The sequence below is a fragment of the Excalfactoria chinensis genome, chromosome 1 (assembly GCF_039878825.1).
Source record: "Excalfactoria chinensis isolate bCotChi1 chromosome 1, bCotChi1.hap2, whole genome shotgun sequence".
In the NCBI taxonomy this organism is placed as follows: Eukaryota; Metazoa; Chordata; class Aves; order Galliformes; family Phasianidae; genus Excalfactoria; species Excalfactoria chinensis.
Window position 1 is genome coordinate 63,785,300 of NC_092825.1, and position 21,407 is coordinate 63,806,706.

At 38.2% G+C, this 21,407-nt stretch overlaps 1 protein-coding gene across 5 annotated transcripts in view; it reads left to right on the forward strand.

The window, feature by feature from the left end:
• The window catches only part of ABCC9 (ATP binding cassette subfamily C member 9), an 87,606-nt gene that overhangs the window by 8,240 nt on the left and 57,959 nt on the right, over positions 1-21,407 (forward strand). Inside the window, exons 1-8 of one of the 5 annotated variants that reach the window (XM_072332759.1) lie at positions 7,490-7,642; positions 8,972-9,011; positions 13,054-13,122; positions 14,629-14,791; positions 17,293-17,434; positions 17,829-17,950; positions 19,039-19,205; positions 19,969-20,211. In XM_072332759.1, coding sequence (XP_072188860.1) covers positions 14,647-14,791; positions 17,293-17,434; positions 17,829-17,950; positions 19,039-19,205; positions 19,969-20,211 — 819 coding nt within the window. In that variant the 5' untranslated portion in view covers positions 7,490-7,642; positions 8,972-9,011; positions 13,054-13,122; positions 14,629-14,646. Of the gene's footprint in view, positions 1-7,483; positions 7,643-8,971; positions 9,012-13,053; positions 13,123-14,628; positions 14,792-17,292; positions 17,435-17,828; positions 17,951-19,038; positions 19,206-19,968; positions 20,212-21,407 lie in introns of those variants that run through there. The other 4 variants (XM_072332769.1, XM_072332779.1, XM_072332750.1 and 1 more) reach the window with 4 other exon arrangements.

Here is a 21,407-nt window from a genome sequence, read left to right on the forward strand (position 1 = left end):
TGTTTCTACCTAGGATCTTCTGAAAAGGGATATGGGAGATCTACATTCTGAATATAACATTTCAGACATAACATGTAATGTATGTTGATTCTTGTAACTAATGGCTGTTGCCTTATGTTTCTAATACAGTACCAATTATATTCTACTGCTATCAGGCATTCCTTAGCTATGTCTAGCAGTTAGTTCCTGCAAGATCTGTCTCATTGTAGGTAGTAAAATGCTCTCTTAATTCAAAATTTCTATAAAACCAGATTTGGATCTCAGCTGTACAAATGGAATACATTTTCAACTGTGGCCAGAATGGTAAGTGATATGTAACACATAATGCATACTTATGAACATACAATAGCTTGCACCCTGGAATAATTGGGATGAGAGATACATTGGTTCAGTTGAATGGCTGCATGTGGGATCATGTGCAGTTGGCTTACAAACAGATTCACAAGCTGAAAACGTTGCTGGAAGGAATCTGGTCATATTTTTTCAGTCGTGTCCACATTGACTCAGCACGTCAGCATTTCATATGCAAGGTTACAAAATAATCTGCTAGTCCACTTGAAATGAGGTAGTGCTCCCTATCAAACCCACAAATATTGCAGGGACAGGATGTAAAACAGGGATTGAACACTAATGAATTTCTGTTTAATTCCCTCATACATTTCTCAGGCCATTTGCTTTATTGCGGCAAATACGATATAAATCTCCCTGAAGTCATGCTAATAAATCTTGCATTGCCTGCCAAGAGCCTGCCTGGAAGCATTATGCACTTTGTGGTGTTAGTTTTCTACTACTGTTCTACTGGATCTGTTATTTCCAGCCCAAAGACTTGTATTTTCTACCATTTTGTACCATATAGTGTCACCTTTATTGCTGTCTTGGAACTGGACCAAATTGTGCTGTAACAATTTATCTTGCTTTTTTTGAACTTAGCAAACCCTTTCACCATGCAGTCAGGCCATGATGAAGTCACAGGACCACGATGAAGAATTACAGAAGTACCTTAGGTATACCCTACTGAGGAGCTTCAGGACAAGGGGAAATGGCCTCAAGTAGCGCCAGGGTAAGTTTAGTTTGGATGTTAGGAAACAATTCTTTACAGAAAGAATAGTTAAGTACTGGCTCTCCGGGGAGGTGGTTGAATCGCCATCCCTGGATGTGTTTAAGAGACGTTTGGATGTGGTGCTCAGAGATATGATTTAGCAGAGGGTTGTTAGGGTACTATGGTTAGGCTGCGGTTGGACTTGATGATCTTCAAGGTCTTTTCCAACCTGTGTAATTCTATGATTCTAGGATTCTAGGATTCAGGAAGTGTTTTCAGAGAGACAGTGGGGACAGCATTCCTTTGTACATGGTGTTTCTCCAGCATGCTGATCACTGAGTAGGATATTTTTATTTGTTTTTTCATAAATTTTCTTCTGTGTGTTCTATTAAGAAATTGCCTTTCATTGCCCTATCATTGACAATGTCCTACTCTAAAGAAGTAGAAATATTTTAAACTAATCTTAATGCATTTGACTAACTTCTGTCACAGATTTTAATCCTTATAACCGTGAGATATAATAAATTTATGTGTGCTGTAAGATACACTTTAGACTTATGTTACCATTTCCTGATTTCCAGCAAAGGTCACAGGTGGCACCAGTGAGGAAAGAAAAAGACAAGGTAGTTAGCATTTAGTACCCGCTAAATACAAAAGTGGTTGAGAAGTCAAAAAACATAGTCAGTCCTCCCCAGATTCTGCACTTATACTGCAGTGATTAAACAATCCAGACAGTATATAATTAATTTGAATATAACATAAAGTGTGATCACATTAATTTTAAATATATACAGAATTTTACCTATATTTGAAATTTTTGCCTTTTTGATATAGGTGAATTTTAGTAGAAGTCTTTCTTTATTCCCAGAAACCTTAACGGAGACTTTATTATAAAGCTTCCAGGCTTGTGAGATCTAACTTCAGAGACTGAGCTTTAAGGTTTAAGATAGAAGTCAAATGTAGGACCCTTTATGGTTAAAGATTTGTTTTAGAAACACAGGAGACTGCACTACATATCTTGCCTGAAAAAAGAAAAGAGAATGATATGGACCTTCGTAAGGATTGAATGCATCCTATTATGGTAGTGGCTTTTTGAAGAATGTGTTATATATGGTGGTAATAACAAAACAAATGATGTGTTTTGGATACAGCAGATGTCAACATTTCGGGTTAGCATAAGCAAATGAATTCCATTTTTTCATGTATTTCTTTTAGTTTTGATTGTTCATCTTTCCTCACATTTATGCATTTATGCCAGCATAGAGCACAGCAGTGGTCAAGTATGATTGAAATGTGTCAAAATTACAATCAGAGCTGGTAAGAGATGTTGCAGGAGGACTGTGTGGGTTCTACCTGTCTAGTAACAGCGGTGGGATGACTTCTACCAGATATTTGTCCTATTTACTTCTCTTTCTATCACATTATTTTAGACTCTCTTGCTATACATTGGAACATAAAGTGGTCACATGAAAAGATATTTCATGCTGCTATGCCATTTCCATATCTCAAAGAAAGAAAGGGAAGAAATAGATACAAGATAGAACTTCCAAAAATGTTCCAATAATTTAGGTTCATAATTCTCATTTCTAAATGTAGCATTGCAGCAGGAAATAACTTCCCTAGTGTGAGAAACACTTAAAACAACCATATAGACTCTGCTAGTCTATGAGGTGAAATAGTCATATCCAGAGGAGAATGAATTCTCAGCATCTGCTTTAGGATGCATCCTTGCTTTAGGATGGAAAGAATTAATGTCTAGAAGTATATCTTTTCTCTCAAATTCAGTATAGGGAATCTACTGTCAGACATAAGCAACCAGTTAGCAGCCATCTATCCCTGACTGAGGTGAGTTCCGCATTCTGTGATGCCCTTTCAGGCATTTGCATTGAAATTAGACGCCTAAAAATCTTTTTTAGTTTCTGGCTACAAAGTACCTAGAAGCCAAAATTTGAAAAAAGGGACTAGTCAAGATAGGCACCTTGTTGACTTCAATGGGAGAAAATTATCCTCTCCCTAGTTTAGTCTTACCACATTTGCTGAGAGGATAAAATCAGACTGCTAGCTTGGCTGCTGTAAAAATGAGATTTTAGGATCAACACGCAATTATAGTCTATATTGCCAGTGTCAGCCCCTGGCAAACCACTGTGAGGAAGCATCATGAAGGTTGTGTGTGGTAATGACAGTAAGTTGTGTTTCAGCCTTGTGCTTACAAGCCTTGTGCAGAAGCAACCCAAATACTTGCAGCAGTGCAAACTTCTGAATAAACTGCAACATTTCACCCTAATTCAGCCAGGATTTCGAAATACCAAGATAAACATAGCATAGCATCACCACTTACATTGCTGCTCATCAGAGATCAGAGGGATGGTAAATCCCTGCTCAAGCCCTGTGTCTTTGTACACCTTTTATAGCGATGAAGTCTGCAGTCTGGGATTTTCTTGTAGTTCTCCATATAGAGTTCTTTTCTACTTAGGTTGCACTGTTGAACTTTTGCTGTATATATTTTCCACAACATTTTTTCCCCATAGAAACAAGGAATAATAACTTTTTAAAAAGCTGTGGAAAATATTTGAAATAATACCAATCTTCTGATGCTTTCTCTTTCCAAGCTTAATCACAATAAATATTTAAAAGAGACGGAGAAGTTATTCAAAGACCAGGCTGCATTTTCCAATATATTTAAAAAAAAATTAGAATAGAAGATTAATGTTTTGCTACTTCATTAACAATTTTTGGTTGAACTATTTTTATTTTTGAGATAAAATTAAAATGGTATGAAGCCTTTTTTCTTTTAAATAAGACTGTCAGCGTAACTAAAATTAATCTTGAATCTGTGTCAGTCTGGTATTTTTATATGATGGCAAGAGTTCTGACACAGCACTTCTAGCATTTAGTACTGTGACAAATTTAGAAGTAAAATAAATACTTGATAGACCACAGCATATATAATTTACACCTAGAATTGCCTATACAGTTTTATTAGCAAAAAGCTTTCATATGAATGATACACACAGGTTTAAAACATTGGTGTCCAACCTCCCGGCTTGCCTGGGCCACACTGAATGAAGAGGAATTGTCTATGGCCGCATCTACAATTGTTGCTCTGAAAGTAATGCGTCTTAATTATTTCCATGGAAATTACAACAGATACAAAAAGTGCAATAACACTATTTAAAAGAGCAAATTCTCAGCTAAAATATGCTATTTTTTCAACACAGTTACCAGAATTAGCTTTGCATTTTCACCAATGATGAACTATACTGCATTTGTAACAAGCAGCACTCGTCGATGTGACACTGTCACTGTTGCTACTGCTGAAATGCACTGACATCATTAACAACATAATAAAATAGGAGGCATTACTTTCAGGGCAGATCTCATACACAGTAGTAAATGTCAGTGCTGCCAAAACTGTAAATATGGGTTATTGTGTGGAAAATGTTATCCCTGTAGGTACTCAAAGTTAGGTTGGATTGGGCCCTAAAACCCTGCTCATGGCAGAGGGGTTGGAACAGGATTATCACTGAGGTTTCTTTCAACCCAAACCATTCTGTGATTAAATGATTCCGTGATTCTTTTACTTGACTGCTAGCATCAGTGAGCCATGAAATACATGTAGAGGGAAATCTATGGACTGATCTGCAATATGGGGAAAAGCTGAGAGAGTTTGTAGTCATATTCTCATATTCTTTATCAGCTCATTATGTGGACTGAGTCCAGAGCACAGTACCCTTTTCTGTGTAGTGTGTTAAACAATCCAAGACAATTAGAGTGGAAAGTGCTCAGAAGGGAGCTGTGGCAGATAAATCCACAGTCACAGTGGACTGGTCTTACAAAAGTTAGTATTACTCTATTAAAACCATTTCCCACTCCTGGTATTCATCCATCATTTAGATCCCCTTGGGTTCAGCTGATTCAGCCTGATGCAAGCCTTCAAGCAGCATGGAAAGTATCACCAGCATCTTAATGGGCTCTGGCATTTGACTGCTGCCTGCATGCGAGCCAGCAGCCCAAACTCCTTGGTTTTGTAAGACCCACTTATAAGTCCCTCTGAGTCACCAGGTAAAGTGGTCGTGGTACTGAGCTACCAACTCTGCAGACCCAGTCTGAGGAATGGGAACAGAAACAGGGTTAGGATGGGGTTGGGGTTGGGCAGGAGGCAGTGTGAGCTGGAGCTGTAGAGAAGTGGTTGTTGGGCTTCTGGGATGTTCACATGAGACTGGGAGAGGGGATCAAACACGTATATCCAGACATCATCCCATTTTTCCCTTTAATGGCAGATTCAAATGAATCCCTGAACCATTTTGAGTTCCTGTTTTTTTTTTGTTAGTTTCTTTGTTTTGTTTACTTGCTCATATTTTTCCTTCTGACAAATACAAAAAGAATTGCAACAAACATTTTGGAGCAGAGCAGAAAGTTTTCTGACGTTTCAGAGTTTTCTGCTTTTCTTAATTCTTTTAAACATGCATTACAAAGCCTTTTAGCTTGTCACATGGAAAAAAAATGAAAGAACTTCATTTAGAAATCAGCAAAATTATTCATGCAGGCAGCTGCTATGTTTATTTTCATTTACTTTGTTTTGTTTCCCTTTTAAAATAATTTTATGGAAATGAGTGAATAAGCTTTTGGTGTTTTGATAAATAAAGGTCTGATAGTAAATTTCACTCACTTGGATCTGAAATTATACCTGTTTTCAGAAATGCTGCCTGACGTGTTAAAGATTTTGTTTTAAAATTCTTTTAACAAAACATGGATTTATAACAGTACTCAGATCCTTCCTCCTAAAGTACTGAATGTACATACACCAGAGGGAAGGAAACTTAGCAGAAAACCCAAAAAGCAAGGAAAACATATAAATTGCTGTGTAATTGACTGAAAATTGTCTCAGTTGCTCAGTATAATTTTTGTGTCAGTGTTTCAAGTCAATGGGAACTTTCAAAAGGCATCAACTTTCTTCAGATCTGAGGTCTCCTCTTTTGTGTCACTGCAGTCAGAAGGAAAATACATAATAATAAAAACCATAGAAAAAAAGAAAAACTGGATTTGCCAAGACTTGGATGGATTCCCTTACATGGACAGATTCATCCATCCCCTACATTTTCAGCTCAGAGTTTTCTGAAATTCTTTTCATAGAGTGAAAGCATGTTGTGATCACAATCCACTGGAAACCATTTGCTCTCCAGTGATCTGGATTCAGCCTTTGGTTCCTGCTGGGTCTGAGCAAACTGCCCCAGAGACCTCCAGGTCTGCCTCTCAGCCTCTGAACCACTGTGCTCTCAAATGGTCTGAGCTGCAACCAGATCTCAGATCTGACTCAAACACCTTTACCATTTTTGGCCTCAAGCTTTAGGACTTGGTAGCATGAAATGATCAAGATGAAATACCTGCACCCTGGCGTATCTTGGTTCAGTGGCACTGAAATAGATGACAAACCAGCCTGCTGCATAGAGGCAACTTAGAAATCTCCAAACAAAGGAATATTTAGGGATCTTTGGGGATCTTTTAATAAAGAAACATATATGTTGGTCACACTGAAAGCAACACATCCTATTTATTTCCATAGGAACTATAACAGATACAAAGGGCACAATAACACTATTTGATATAGTGAAATCTCAGCTACAGTACACTATTTTGCAACATAGTCTCCACTATTAGCTGTGCATTTTCACCAGCAATGAGCAAGAGCTGCATGTCTTGCTCATACAAATCTGCTCCAGTGGAGGTGACCCACAGTCACTGCTACCACTGCTAAGATGCACTGATGTCATGGACCAACATAATAAAATAGGAAGCATTACTTTCAGAGCAGCCCTCATTCAAATTAGCAACTTTCAGTACAAGAAAATGTAAATGAGGGCAATTGTGTGGAAAATTTTATCCCTGGAGTGAGCATAACATTTGTTTTACCTTTTATTTCAAGCTTAAAAAACAATCTATTTCAAAAGAATAGCTGTCCGGTGCCTCGGTTCCTCTTTTCTCTGTGATTAGTAAACAGATTTTAAGGTGAAGAGTATGGAGGTATCTAGGGTGAAGTGAAATATCTGAGTAGACTTATGCTTTCACTTCGACTCAACATGATGGAGAATATATACAATTATGTTGTCAAATTCAAATCAACTAAGCCAAACTCAAAAAAAAAAAAACCCTCAAAAGCTGAAGCTCCCATGCCTGCCAAAAGTTAGACTACCTTGTCCAAGTCAATTATGTTAGGATACCCATCTGGCCATAGCTTGTGCACTGCAGTGCAGCCTCTTGGATTCTTACCACTCCAGTGAGTAAAAATGAAAATAAAAGCAAGCAGAAGAAATCCCAGGGGACTGCGGCTGCAGGAGGCGAAAAATTGGTGCTTCTTGCTTGCCTGTCTGTTCCCAGCTTCCTGCCCCTTTTCGGCGTGTGAGAAAGACGAGTGGAGTTTGTGCACTTTGGAAACTCGATAGGAGGCAGCAGCTGATCTTCCCATCACGAGCCTAAAAATAATTCACTCCAGGACTCGGAGCTGCTTCGCTAAGTGGAGGAAAATCCTGCCGCCGGGATGATATTGATCACATAGCACAACCAAGTGAAAACTGGGGTTGGTATTTTGGTTTTGTGTTTGCAAAGGTAAGCTGCAGAGTTTGCTCTAACAGCCAGCAGGCGAGCGGGGCATGCAGTGACCCCCCCCTGTCGTCCCCACTAACTGCCTCCTCCTCCTCCTTTATATCTGTGGGACAGGGCTGCTCCTCGTTCTTTCCTGGGATTACGACTCAGATCTGTTTTCCTTTTCCTTTTCCATTCTCAGGCATTTTCAGGCTTTCCAGTCCCCTACCGCTGATGTTTTCTTTGCCGCTCTGCTCATGGTTCTGTTTCTTTTTTTAAACCGTCCTGTCTTAGCATGTGGAGTCATAGGTTTTGCAGCAGGCAGCATAGCACGTCAATGCTTGAAATTGCATTGCTTTAAGGAGCTTAACAAAAAAGAAAAATAAATGTTTTGGATGTGTGAGAGCGCTGCTGATACTGGTGTGTGATGTTTTTCACAGTCAGTACCGCGTTTAGCTGTTTTGCCGATGGGATTTTCTCTGTGTTTGGGGCCTGATCCAAAACCTGCTGAAGTCAATGAGATTCCTTGCATTAGCTTTAGTGAGGTTTGGATCATGCTGCTGGTGTATGCCAGTGAGCGATAAAAATGCTGAAAAGCATCTGAAGTAATTCATCACCTTAAGGCCCAAGGTAACTGGGACAGTGCTTAGTGAGGAGGCAGGGTCTATCTAGGGCAGTTGGTCACAGCTGAAATAGAAATGAAAAGAAAAACAATATTTTGTGCCGGACCATTTGGGATAAAAAAGATTTTTAATGGACAGCATTTTTATATATTTTTTTTCTTTTCCATTGCTTTAGCACAACTCTTGCAAATTTACAGGTTCCATTAGGTCAGGTGCTTTTAGGGAGGTAGAGCACTAACCTAAAATCTGTGGCAAGGTAGGCCTTCCATAGGGCTCATCGAACTTACAAATTCTTCACTTGAACTTCGAGAAAGTTTTCTCTATGAAATTCAGGAAGGAAAGAAAAAAGCTTGCTTTGATGAAGACTCCATTATTCAGAAATTAAGAACCGACTGCTTTTGCAAAACTCCGAGTACTTTCTCCGTTCTGCATCGCTATGTGTACACATACCCATGTATATATGTATACTTGTATATATGCATATGTGGCATATGTGGGCATATAATGCACATCATAAGTAAGACTATATATATATATATATATATATATTATGAACTGAGACCCAAGTATGCTCTGTAAGCTGATATATTTTAATCGGGAAGTGCAGATATTGATATATTTTTTTTTAGTACAGGCAGCAGAAATACTGAACCAAAAACTTCTCAGAAGTTTCATATTTCCCCCAAGTAAGGTCCACCTGAGGACAGTATTTATGCTCTTTCCTTTACAGTTGTATCTTGCAGAGCGTGCAGAACAGAGTGATAATCCAGGTAAGAGAAAACTCTTGAATATGAAGGCTTTAAGCCCAGTTTAAAAGACCCTAAGATAACTAAAATATATTTAACTAGAATTCTTGCAGTTTTGCACTCAGTGAGGATGTTTTTATTGTTTTTATGAAAATTTACATTATCTACCACTTTCCCATTGTATTCTTTTCTATAGCTTAGGTTAAATGTATCTCAGGAATTAACTCTATGCCTTAAGAATTCCATGTTTAAGTTTGTTAAAATTAGATTTGTAAGTGTTTAGGCTAAATGCTACATCACATTCATGCTTAATACTTTGTCCTTCTTCATTTTTTCTCCCCAAAATGCTTTTTGTTCCTGAAACTCTTTGGTACTGATTTCTGTTTAGTATATTATGACGATGTCTGTACACCTTAACCCAGAACCAGAAAATCTCAGTTTCCAGTGGTGATTTTAGGATGAAAATGTAAATACTTAAAGGGCATAAGTTTTTTTTTAGACATTTCATTGCAGGGTGAGCTGCTGTTTAGATAGTTCACATCCTCATTAAATTAAACCAAAAGGGAATCAGATTCCCAAATGATGTCAAGGAGAGCTGAGACTTTGTCCACTGGCACCATCAAGGACCCATCCTCCTGACTGTTCTTTCCATTCCCCTCTTCTGCAAAGTTCTTTTTTTTGCTTTAGCTTGCAGCTGGCTGCTTAACAAAGGCCGTTTTTAAGGGGAGAAAGAAAAAACACCCCTGAAAATGTATGACTGGTTCTAGTGCTTGTAAAGATTGAGGTTAAAGTGAGTGATTTGTCATTAATTTTTGAGAACAAAGTCCTCCAGTGTACAAGAGTGTACATTATTAAAAAAATAAATAAATTACCTGATATATGGCAGCCTTACTGGGGGTGCTGAATGTAGCTGGTACCCTCAGATGGCATGCCCTTATTATCAGAAGATCTTTATCACACTAATGCATCCCCCCCGACTGAAATGCTAGATTAAACCTAGCATGCTTGGCAACATTATTATAAAGTACAATGTTCCTGCTGTAATTAGTAGTGAAGTAAATACTTAGTGAGATACTCCCTTTGGTGCGATCAGCTTAGCGTAATTTGATGGCCTACTGTGTTTAATAGAAAAAGAAGTTATAGCAGGGAAATCTTTTTTTTTTTTTTTTTTTTTTTTCTTGGTAATAGCTATGAGCATTTTTTCTTCTGAAATGTGTGTACAAGGACCTCAGCAGGTATGCTGAAAAGCTACTGCAACCTGATGAGAAATAGTAGTCAATCACTTCAGGTGGCCAACAAATTTCAAAACAACCCATCCCTTCCTATATAGTCAAGTTTGGGTCATGTGTTTTGTTGTTTTAAAGTGGCTGTCAGGATTAACTTATTGTAACCATTGTTGATAGGTAGTCAAACTGTCTGCCTGTAAATAAGCCTACAGCTCCAAACATTACAAACTGGGCATGGGCTCAGAAAAAGGTTCTTGGTAATCTGTATGGGAAAATGATGGCTGTGTGCTTTCCAGTGGCTGCCCCTTCCTTTGACACACACGGGGAAAGATATGCTAAGAAGTCAGTGGGCCTTTTCCTGTGACTTATAGGTCCTCAAGTTCGTCTTGACTGAGGTAGCACTGAGGTTGAAGCATGGCAACTGCCACAGCTCAGCTCTGATCTCATCTCAGGCTTGCAGCAAGCAAGACTTCTTATCTAGGAAATAGTATCTTGCTGACAGAAGTCAGTTAATTCTGATAGTTAATATTTGTGTGGCTCCCCATTGTACTGTGTGGAGCTCAGTGTAGCAGGCAGCTGCCTAGAGCTGCTCCTGAGGTGATAAGCACCTGGCTTTGCTACTCAATTCACCTGGTTACAGTTCCTATAAGAGAAGCTCAGTGCTGCTGCCAGTATCACCAAGGAAGAGTTGACAGGCAGGTGTGGAAGGGTAACTGCTCCTTGGAAAGGTGATAATCTTCTGGAGTTGCAACGTCCCCTGCTTTTTGCTGTACTTCTCCTTGCAACATAAACCTCTTCAAATCACTCCTTTACTTCTGCATCCTAGATTTCCCTCTTTGATCTCTCCCTCATGCCCTCTGTACTGTGAAAAGTCTGTTTCCACATACAAAAAGTCTTCAGTGAATTTAATTATGAACTTGCATGATGCTTTGCACCAAGTGAAACGAGCAGCACTTTCTCATATAAGCAATATACACCTATTCACCTCTCTGTAGGTGTTTTTATGACAGAACTTTGACATAGTCTTACTAAATCCAATGGAAGAGAAGCCTAAATTATAAAAAATCCAAATTTGGTTAGGTGTCAGTCATGTTCCATCTTCTTTTCTAAATCTAGCTGTAGTTTTTGAGAAGACTCCAGGGAGACCTCATTACAGCCTTCCAGTACTTGAAGGGATCTTATAAGCAGGAGTGGGACCAACCTTTTACACGGTCTAATAATGATAGGACAGAAGGAATGGCTTTAAACTAAAAGAGGAGAGCTTTAGCTGAGATGTTAGGAGGAAATGCTTTGTTCAGAGTGGTGGGACACTGGCACAGGCTGCCCAGAGAAACTGTGGATGCCCCATCCCTGAAGGTGTTCAAGGCCAGGTTGGATGGGGCCCTGAGTAGCCTGAGCTGCTGAATAACAGCCCTGCCCAAGGCAGGAGGTTGGAACTGGGTGGGATTTGGTGTCCATTCCAACCCAATCATTCTATGATTCCATCATTTTGGTTAGATTCAGCAGTTGGCAAAACTGGAAATTTTCATGTTATTTCTAAATCTGATGTTCTTCCATTTCAAATTTTCATTTTGTGAAAAGAAATCTTATGGTATTACAGAACAGGAGAGATTACAGCCTTTTCACTCTGCCTTTTCTTGATCTGCTGTCAAGATCTTCCAAAAGGTCTTTATTTCCAGGCTCAATTTTTTAAGTGAAAGATTTCAAACATGCATCTCCAGGAAGGAAGGAAGGAAGGATCACAGGAATACTAAGATTTCCCACAGTTCTTATCTCTTCTGCTTCCTAACACTGCCATACGGCACTAGATGCGTGCCCTGAAGTGGGTCCTGCTGAAAAGGAAAGTTGGATCTGATGAGCATTTTCTGAGACAAAATCACGAGCTGTATTGGGTCAACACTGCATCAAGACCCTTCAGGAGTGCCTCAATAGATTTTAAGCTGAGAGAATATTAATAAAAGTTGTCACTGGATTTGTGCTTCTTATACACACCCTTGAAAATAATCACCAGTATGATGGGCACTGTCTTTATATACTGATATTATTGATCAGACCAGATTCTCTCCTCTAAAGGGCATAAAGGGCAGTGTTTTTTTTAAGACAGCATATTGTCAAATTTACTTCATTCCAAAATTGGGCTCAGCAAAGGTGCTATGAATCTTTCTTGATAACTTCTAGGGACTACAACTTGAGGTGTAAGGTGAAACTTCTACAGACCGATGGTTAAGAGCTCTCCAAGCTAGGAGAGAACACTCTCCAAGTGGTCAGTGGTCCATTTCCCTTTCAGAAAAATGAAAAAAAAACAAACAAACAACTGTTTCCCTTAGTTTCTCTTAGACACAGTTTTGATCCTTTCTCCTAGATTTATTTTTGACTCTAAGCCAAAATCTACAATGGAAGTCAGTGATTCAGTGCTTGATGGAGCCCAGGATCCCCCCTGCTTTTCAGTACCAATACAGCCACTAGACCACAATAGCATCTATGTTGTCTCAGAAAAGAGCCCTATTTGTGGGAAAGGGAGGAAAATTCCCAGCAGAACTCCCTTGGACTTCTGACCTTCAATAAAAATGAGGAAACAACACATCTGACTTTCAAGAGATTACCATTGCCATTATGGTACTCTTAAAGGAGACGTGTCAAGCTTTTACATATTAAACAACCTCCTTGAAATATTCTTTTTTAAGTTCTGTATTCTTTTAATAATGTCTCAGTCCATTCAGAAAGAATTCATGTTAACATAAAGCCTACTTTGCATTATTAATCTTTTACCATTTTGAATATATTTTATATTAAAATGTAATGGCAGATTGATAGTGGTTGCATCATGCTATTCATTCTAGGGAATGGGCCACATTATCTATCAAATTTTGTTCTACTGAAATTGAATTGCCCATCAGCTCTTGCACACAGTGAGTACATGCATCCATTTCTTCAGGCCATGGTCTACCATATAACCCAAAGTTATGCTTATCTTCTGGTAAATGCAAGTCCATGTATCACTGATGTATTTGGAAAAGGGGCTGTATTTATCACCTTCTTTCCACTGAAACTAACTTTAGATGCTTCGCTGATGTGTTTCAACATGGACTATGCTTTCTGGATCCAGCAAAAAGCTATTTAAAATAAAAAACAGGGTTTAGCAGAGGTTCAAAGTGGCTCTTTGAACTCTGTATTCTTTCGAAGGTCTTTATGTTTGTGCTCTCTCAAAGAGAGTAATTGAGTGGTTTATACTTGCCTTCTTTATACAAGTAAACTCACAAAACTAATCTGAACTATCTGAGGAAATAAAGAAAACACTTTTCCCCATTGAACTAATTTTTTTTAACTGTATCTGTGTATTTTTTGCATGTATTTGTTCTGATTCCACAAATCAGATGCCCATGCTATTACAGAAAGATGTGTTCACCAAATTATATAATATACTTTGCTGAATTAGACTCATTTTTTCTATTTAGTAGGTAAATATGGAAAACATATTGTAAGAAAATAAGTTTACACAGCGTGTTCTACGGCACTACGTTGCTGAGTATAAGTTTGGGGAAAATAAACCACCAAGAAAATATTTTGATTCAATCTTCCTATGAAAAAGAATGAATAAAAGAATAATGCATAGATGACTGATAAAATCCAGAAGCTGGCTGTAACTCTAGATCAAGCTGTGTCCCACACTCCATAACTATGAATGCGTGAGTTTATCTTTGTGTCCAAAGATACTCTTGTAAGAAATAATGGAAGCCAGATCTTGGCTCAGCTGAGGCCAAGCACGTCCATTAGGATTTGCAGGATCAAGCGCAAATGCTGATTTACTGCCTATGCAATCTTCAGTACGACTCACTTTGATTAAGAGTTTGGCACTTCATCTGGTATGAGTAGTGTATGTAACCATTGTTGTTCTATGAGACAGTGCAAAAATGTAAAATGTTAGTAAATTCAAAGCTATCAAATCACAAATATCAAAGATTTGAGCTATATTGAAAATGTAGCGCAACAAATTATACAAACAGAATTATGCAGGGCTTAGGCTTACAAAAGTAGCAGTAACACACAGGATTCAACTAATGTGAATTTGAGTTTTCTTATTACAAGTGGAAGTAATTTTTTCCAAACTTCGTTGTTTCAGCCTAAGTTCATACAACATTAGAAGACAATGAACAATATATTTAATGAATATGTACCCATTTAATATATTTAATCAGAGCACAGCCTTCATTCTCATGCATTTATACATGATCAGGTCACAAAACAATTTCAAAACACAACCACATTATCCTCTGTCAGATGTTCAGTGTGCTCCACGTGCATCTCTTTATTTTATTTATTTCATGTCAGGCTAAAAGAAATGCTAGCACTCTTGGTAGTCAGCTCGTACTTCAACACATCTCTTACATTCTCTTATTTTTTCCTTTTTATAATAGGCAGACCTTCTGGGAGCAATGAGGCTCGCATTTTGTGGTAATGACAATGCTTCAGCATACAACATCACTGCTGGTGTCCTTAGAAATGTCTGCTTTGTGGATGCCCTCAACTTGGTTCCTCATGTCTTCTTGCTTTTTATCACCTTTCCAATTTTGTTCATTGGTGAGTTATTCATTGGAGCCATGCAATCTGACATGCACTTGAGCATGTATTTAAACTCAGCCACATGTATGTGTGTGTTTGGTCTATGGTGTAAACTATTAGGAGCTTTGTATTTACTTCTTTTAAGAAAGAATGACTTAACACAGAGAACCTGAAATAAACCCATTTTAAATAGTGGAAATTTTAGATACAAATCTGAAGTGAACAACATGGGAAGATCAATGGGAGCTAGAGAAATCAGTTCCAAATGCTTTGAAACTTCTTTCTGGGAAAGCTTTCTTCGGATTTGAAATTAGTAGCTTGCAATCTTTGCTATTATTGCATGCTAGAAGACAGGGCAGTGAGTTGGAATTCCCTTAAGTTATGCAAATTTCAGAGAATGTCTTGGATCTAAGGCTAGAAGTAGGAATACTTTCTTTTGCCAACATTTGCTAACAAAAGGAGAGCAAAGGAGATGATCTTTTCCCATGGGAATGAAAATAAGAAAAGATAAATCTCTCTCAAATAATTTAAGGCATTGTAAGAGCTCAAGTTTATATACTCTTGTAAAAAGCCATGTTTAAACTAGGACTCTAATTAATTTTTTTCTCCACTGTTGTCTCTTTATCCTGGGTATATGCAGTGATGAAATAAATACAGCTTAATATTTTTTCCAGTCTGTCAAACAATGCCACTCTAAGTTATCATAGTAGATAAAGACATTTGAATATCTGTTTAAAAAGCAATAATATAATAAAAATTAATTATTCTCCTGACAACAGCATAAGAAATGACATGTCACTTCTTTCATGTTAATTTCATGGTGTTATGCATTGACATAATAATATATATCTTCCATGTGGAAGGTTTTAGTTTGGGACTGTATTTGAACTGGAGATTTAAGGAGTTCCATTGCACAAAAGAATCCAAAATGATTTAATAACAAGTGACAGGAACCTGTGGGAATGAGACACTGAGTAACTAGAAATCAAAAATAAGATCCTGTGACTGCAAGCTAACTAAATAATTAAACAGGGGAATAATGAACATTTCTTAATAGAAGACAGAAAAACAAAACAACAAAAAAAGTAACCCGCAAGGGTAATGGAGGTAATTGAAGTAGTGTCATGGCCACTAAGAATGTACTCTATTTTCTATCAGCTATAGGAAAAAAGCATGGTATCTTAAATTATATGGAATGTATTCATGTATACAATTGTTTTTTTCTATTTTGTACTATGGTGATAATCTAACTATTCCCATGGACTAAGAAGCATGAAATCTTGTTTATGTTTCTGACTCTCCTGATGAGACTGTAGGCATTAGGAGATACTGTCTTTCTCCTAAGGGAGGGGATCCGGAACTAGATGATCTTTATGGTCTCTTCCAACCCAAATCATTCTAGGATACTGTGATCTTTGTGTAACAAAATCACATCCTGAATTTTAAGTTCAATCATGCAGCTACTGAAATAGTGATGCTCACTATCCTAAATAAATTTTTGGGCTTGTTTTGTTTTGTTTTGTTTCTTTAATTCCCTAAATTAGCTATTTTTGGGTTCATCTCCATGCTTCCGTAAGTCCACCAGTGAGTTCCAGAATTTGCCTTACAGTAAGAGGGATATGTACAGGCCAAATCTTTTAGGCTAAGTGGTTCAGGACAGACTTATACCAGGATGGGAAGGGGCAGAAGATAAGTTGCCTTACAGAGCAACATGCAGGACAGGACTTGACAGGCTAACCTCTCCTCAGCCCTAAGCTCTTCCCAACACTAATGCATCTAAAAGGTTCTTGGAGTTCTTGTCATCAGGGTGCTGGCTTCAGAGACAATCTTGTCTGAAGTGGATAGTTGATATTTGTGGTGATGAATCTGAAATAAACTTCAAAATTAATTCACTGATTAAACCAACTGAGTTCTGATGATCTACTGGGAAAAAAAAATATATGAAAACACCATCATTTCAGTTGTACAATTGTAGAATCATTCAGGTTGGAAAAGATCTCTAAGATCATCCAGCCCAACCATTAATCAACCATGCCCATTAACTGTGTCCCCTAGCGCCACATCCTCACATTTCTTGAATATCCCCAGGGACAGTGACCCCACCACCTCCCTGAGCAGCTTGTTCCAATTCCTCACCATTCTTTCCGAGAAGAAATTTTTCCTAATGTCCAACATGAACCTTCCATGCCAGCCTCTATTGTGTGAGATAGGGTGAGACTGAGAGGTTTTTACTGTCTTTCTCATCTTTGTTCTTGACTGGGGGCCTCTTCCCTCTGATTTCTATGCTAGGAATTCTTTTGTCCTGTTGTCTACAAAGTTAGATGTAAGTTATTAGGGGCTTTCAAACAATCGTGGATCATGTCCAGGTAGTAACAACAGCCTCCCTCCATGGTTTCGTAGCTATTCTGTGCTAATTCTAGGCTATGAAGCATAACCTATGGCTGAGAATAGGGAACAAATATCTATATCCCTGGCTGACTGTACAATAACCTTCCTCCTTTAATACTATTATTTTCCAGGCTGGGGAAGCCAAAGCTCCAAAGTCCAGATTCACCACAATACATGGCTGCACTTTCCTGGGCATAATCTGCGGTGGATTCTGACATTCACTCTCCTGTTCGTACACGTGTGTGAAATAGCAGAGGGCATAGTTTCTGATACGTAAGTGACAGTAACAGATGCATAGCTAAGCTAACTCAATTTGTAAGTGTACTCCGTTATCATGTGATATGCTTGCTAGTAAGATGTAGAGAGCTTTTGTTATTTTTTTTTCTTTTTTCCTTTTCCCCCAAAAAAGGATGGAGCACCATTTCAGAAACCTGGATTTAATGAGATATTGAACTGATTGTTCTTAGCACATAGTTATTCTCCAGTCAATATATAACAGCTAGTAAATATTGACAGAAGTTAATGCATACACTCAGAAAAAAAACACCTTTGTGTCACTGGGAAAGTCATATTTGTCAGATTAGTTACATTAGCAGAACACCTGTGAATGTAACAATGTTGTTACAGTGCAACCAAAGTCACTAATTTATGCCTTATTTAATTTCAGACAAATGAAATCTCGACATCTCCATCTCTTCCTACCAGCTATAATGGGATTTGTGGCTGCCACTGTATCCATAGTCTATTACCATAACATTGAAACATCTAACTTTCCAAAGTTACTCTTGGGTAAGTCCAAGTCTGATTATGTACTCTTACAAAAAACAGTACTTTTGCCAAATTCACCTTGCTTAGATTGAAAAGGATGATGAAACGCAGGAGAACGTTAAAAGGGAGAGAAGTAATTTTCTGCTCATAGAACTTGTATTTTTGTAGGAGTTATCTTGCATTTTATTAGATATACATTGAAAACTACTTTTAGAAATGATCACAGAAGGGAAAAAACGGGAAGTCTATTGTATTTCTAGCACGAGCTTTGCGGTTGTCTTGTGTGTTGGTTTTTTTTCAATACTACTCATTATTTTATGTCCAAGACTTGTATTTATTCAAAATGGCTATTTTGTAAGGCCTTTTGAAACAGTAGTCTGTTCAGAAGACATCGTGTGAAGATTGCTGTTTTTTTTTTTTCTCCACATCCTTTGCAGTTGATTCCAAGGTCTGGTCTAATGATTAATACCACCACTTACTTTTTCCAAACGTGTGGGGGTGTGGAGGATAAGGAAGGTTTATCTTCAAAAAACATAGCTACCTTCTCAGATGGTGAGAAGAATTTGACTAGGCTCTGCAGAGTACTGTTTCATGGGAATATACTGCCAAATTACCTATAACTCAACAGCCTGAACCAATCATACAAACCAGAGTGCAGGATGTAATTAAACTACATGGATTCTTTCAAAATAAGCCTGTTTCCAAATGCACACCTGTGATGAATCCTACTTTTTCAAGGAGGCAATATGATATTTGTCATGTTAAGTGACTTTTACTTCATTTTAGAAGCAAAGTTTCCCATCAGGTTATCTTCAATGGACTTTTGTAATTGTGCGAAGCTCCACAGTTGTGGATCTTTTTGAAAGGTGGTAACCCAGGAAAGAAAACAATGACTTGGAAAAAGAAAGTGCAAAGCAAATCTCTCCATTCTGTGTTCCTGGCCGACTGACATCAGCCTGGGCCATCCTGCAGGCTTGTGATATAGAGGACTGCCATGTTTGCATTGAATTAAGCTATGAAACATTTCTGCTTGAGAGAGCTGCAACTTCTGCAGTGTTAACATAGCTGAAATACGCATTTATAATGATGCATGTGCATCTGTTTTACAGCTCTCTTTCTTTATTGGATAATGGCCTTTGTCACCAAAACTATCAAGCTTGTCAGATACTGCCAGGACGGTGTGCCTTTTTCTCAGCTGCGTTTCTGCATCACTGGAATTATGGTGATTCTCTATGGGCTGCTAATGGCTGTGGAGATCAATGTCATTCGAGTTAGGGTATGTTGTTTCTTGATCCATATCTGAATAAATATCTGCAGTTTCTGGGTGATGAAAATGTCATTAGCCCCAGTAACTGTCTCTCATCTAGTTTAGGTCCAAGTTTGGTGTCACTATGAATGTCTAGTTAATGGATGTAGTAGTAAGGGACACGATTTAGCAGTGGGTTGTTAGAGTTAGGGTAGTATGGTTAGGTTGTGGTTGGACTTGATGATCTTTAAGATCTTTATCTGAGCAATTCTATGTTTCTATGATACTATGAATTCTATAGACGTGGCATCTCTTTAAAATATGAATTCTCAGTTTAGACCCTTGTCTGGGTATGTATGTGTGCATACGCTTTTGTATACATACAGACAGTGACAGACAGTATAGATAGATATACACATGCATTTGTGCATCTATAGGTATGAGTGTGAAATTGTGTAATCTATACTCTAAGTTAACACAGATAAACTATATATGTAGTGAAGGCGTAAGCAAGCATATGTTTTGCCCATTGCAAATAAGAACATATCCCAGCAATTCTTTGTCGTTATTATTCAGAGATAGGTGATACTGGGAAGCTAAAGAGTTGTGCCCACATCCCACAGTTGTTAATTTCTTAACAGTTACATTATCAGAATGGAAATACTCATGTTTAAAAGCAAAAGGTATTAATACCTTTGAACACAAATTTGATGCTTCCATTATATTATTATACATAGAATTTCCTGTAATAATATATTTTCTGAGAACGTGCTGTCCATTTTCTTATCTCCAGAGGTACGTATTTTTCATGAACCCTCAGAAAGTGAAGCCACCAGAGGATCTACAAGATCTTGGGGTGAGGTTTCTTCAGCCATTTGTCAATTTGCTCTCAAAGGCGACTTACTGGTGGATGAACACGCTTATTATATCTGCTCACAAGAAACCTGTGGACCTGAAGGCAATTGGGAAGCTTCCAATTGCAATGAGAGCACTGACAAATTACGTTTGTCTCAAAGAAGCATATGAGGAACAAAAGGTAAGCAAAGATGTCCATGTCACTATTTTGGCCTTAAAAATTATTGTGTCACTTTGAATTTCTTCTGCTGTGATGAAATCCCAGTTTTAGGAATTTTTCACTTAGGACTGTTTGTCCCAAGGTGAAATTTGTCACAGGAAGTTCCAATGCAACAGTTACTGTTTGGTTTTAAGTGAATTTACAGCAGGGAAGAGTTGCCAAATTGAGAGCAACTGGAAACCAAAACCATAACAGAATGGTTGCTTGCTAGATTTCATTTTAAAAATGAAAGCTTTGTTTAAATCTTAGATATTCATGACAGCATCTTAAATTAGAAAACATCCTACTTTTCCATAGTTTCAACTGGAAACACTCATCTCCACTTTTTCTTCAGAAGTCCTGTCTTATAAATATTACACGTTAAAGTAATTCTTGTCCTTTGCATTTGCAGGAGTGTACAAACTCATAAAAAAACACGTCCATATTAGGTAAGGGCTCAGTTGTGTTTCCTCTGAGATGCACATTGTATGGGAAGCAAATCCTTCCTTCTTTAGACAGAATGGTGTTTGAACAGGGAAATCTTTGGGCACAGGCAAGTGTTACAGTAGTTTTCTTTCCAGTAATTCTACTCTCATTTCAAAAACACATACCAAGAGAAGCAGGTGGATTAGCCCCAAAGAACATCCAAGCACTCACACAGCTTCTTGCACACTCTTCTCTTGGTGGAACAGGAAAGAGAAGCATAAGAGCACAAGCTAAAAACTGGTGAGTCAAACTAAAGGCAACTTACGAACTGAACCAGTGCTGTGCGAGCAAGAAAAACATAGTACAGAGTTCATTGCTACTCATTGCTACTTCCCACCAGCAGGCAGATGTTTAACTACTTTCTGATAAGCACAGCCTCAGCACGTGTGAAAGTTACTTGGGAAGACAAACATCATAATGACACATATCCCTTCTTTCTCCTGCTTTGCCTGAGCTTTTATTATCAAGCACAACATGAAATGACATGGGATACCCTTTTGGTCAACTGGGGTCATCTGTCCTTGCTATGTCTCCTTCTCAAGCTCTTGTGCACCCCTAGCCTCCTCACTGGTGATAGTAGGAAAAGGGGAATCCTTGGTGGGATGCAAACATGGCTCAGCAACAGCTTGGTGTCTTACCAGCCAGCTTTAGTTGCAGATCCAAAAGACAGCAGAATTCAAGCTGCTGTGAGG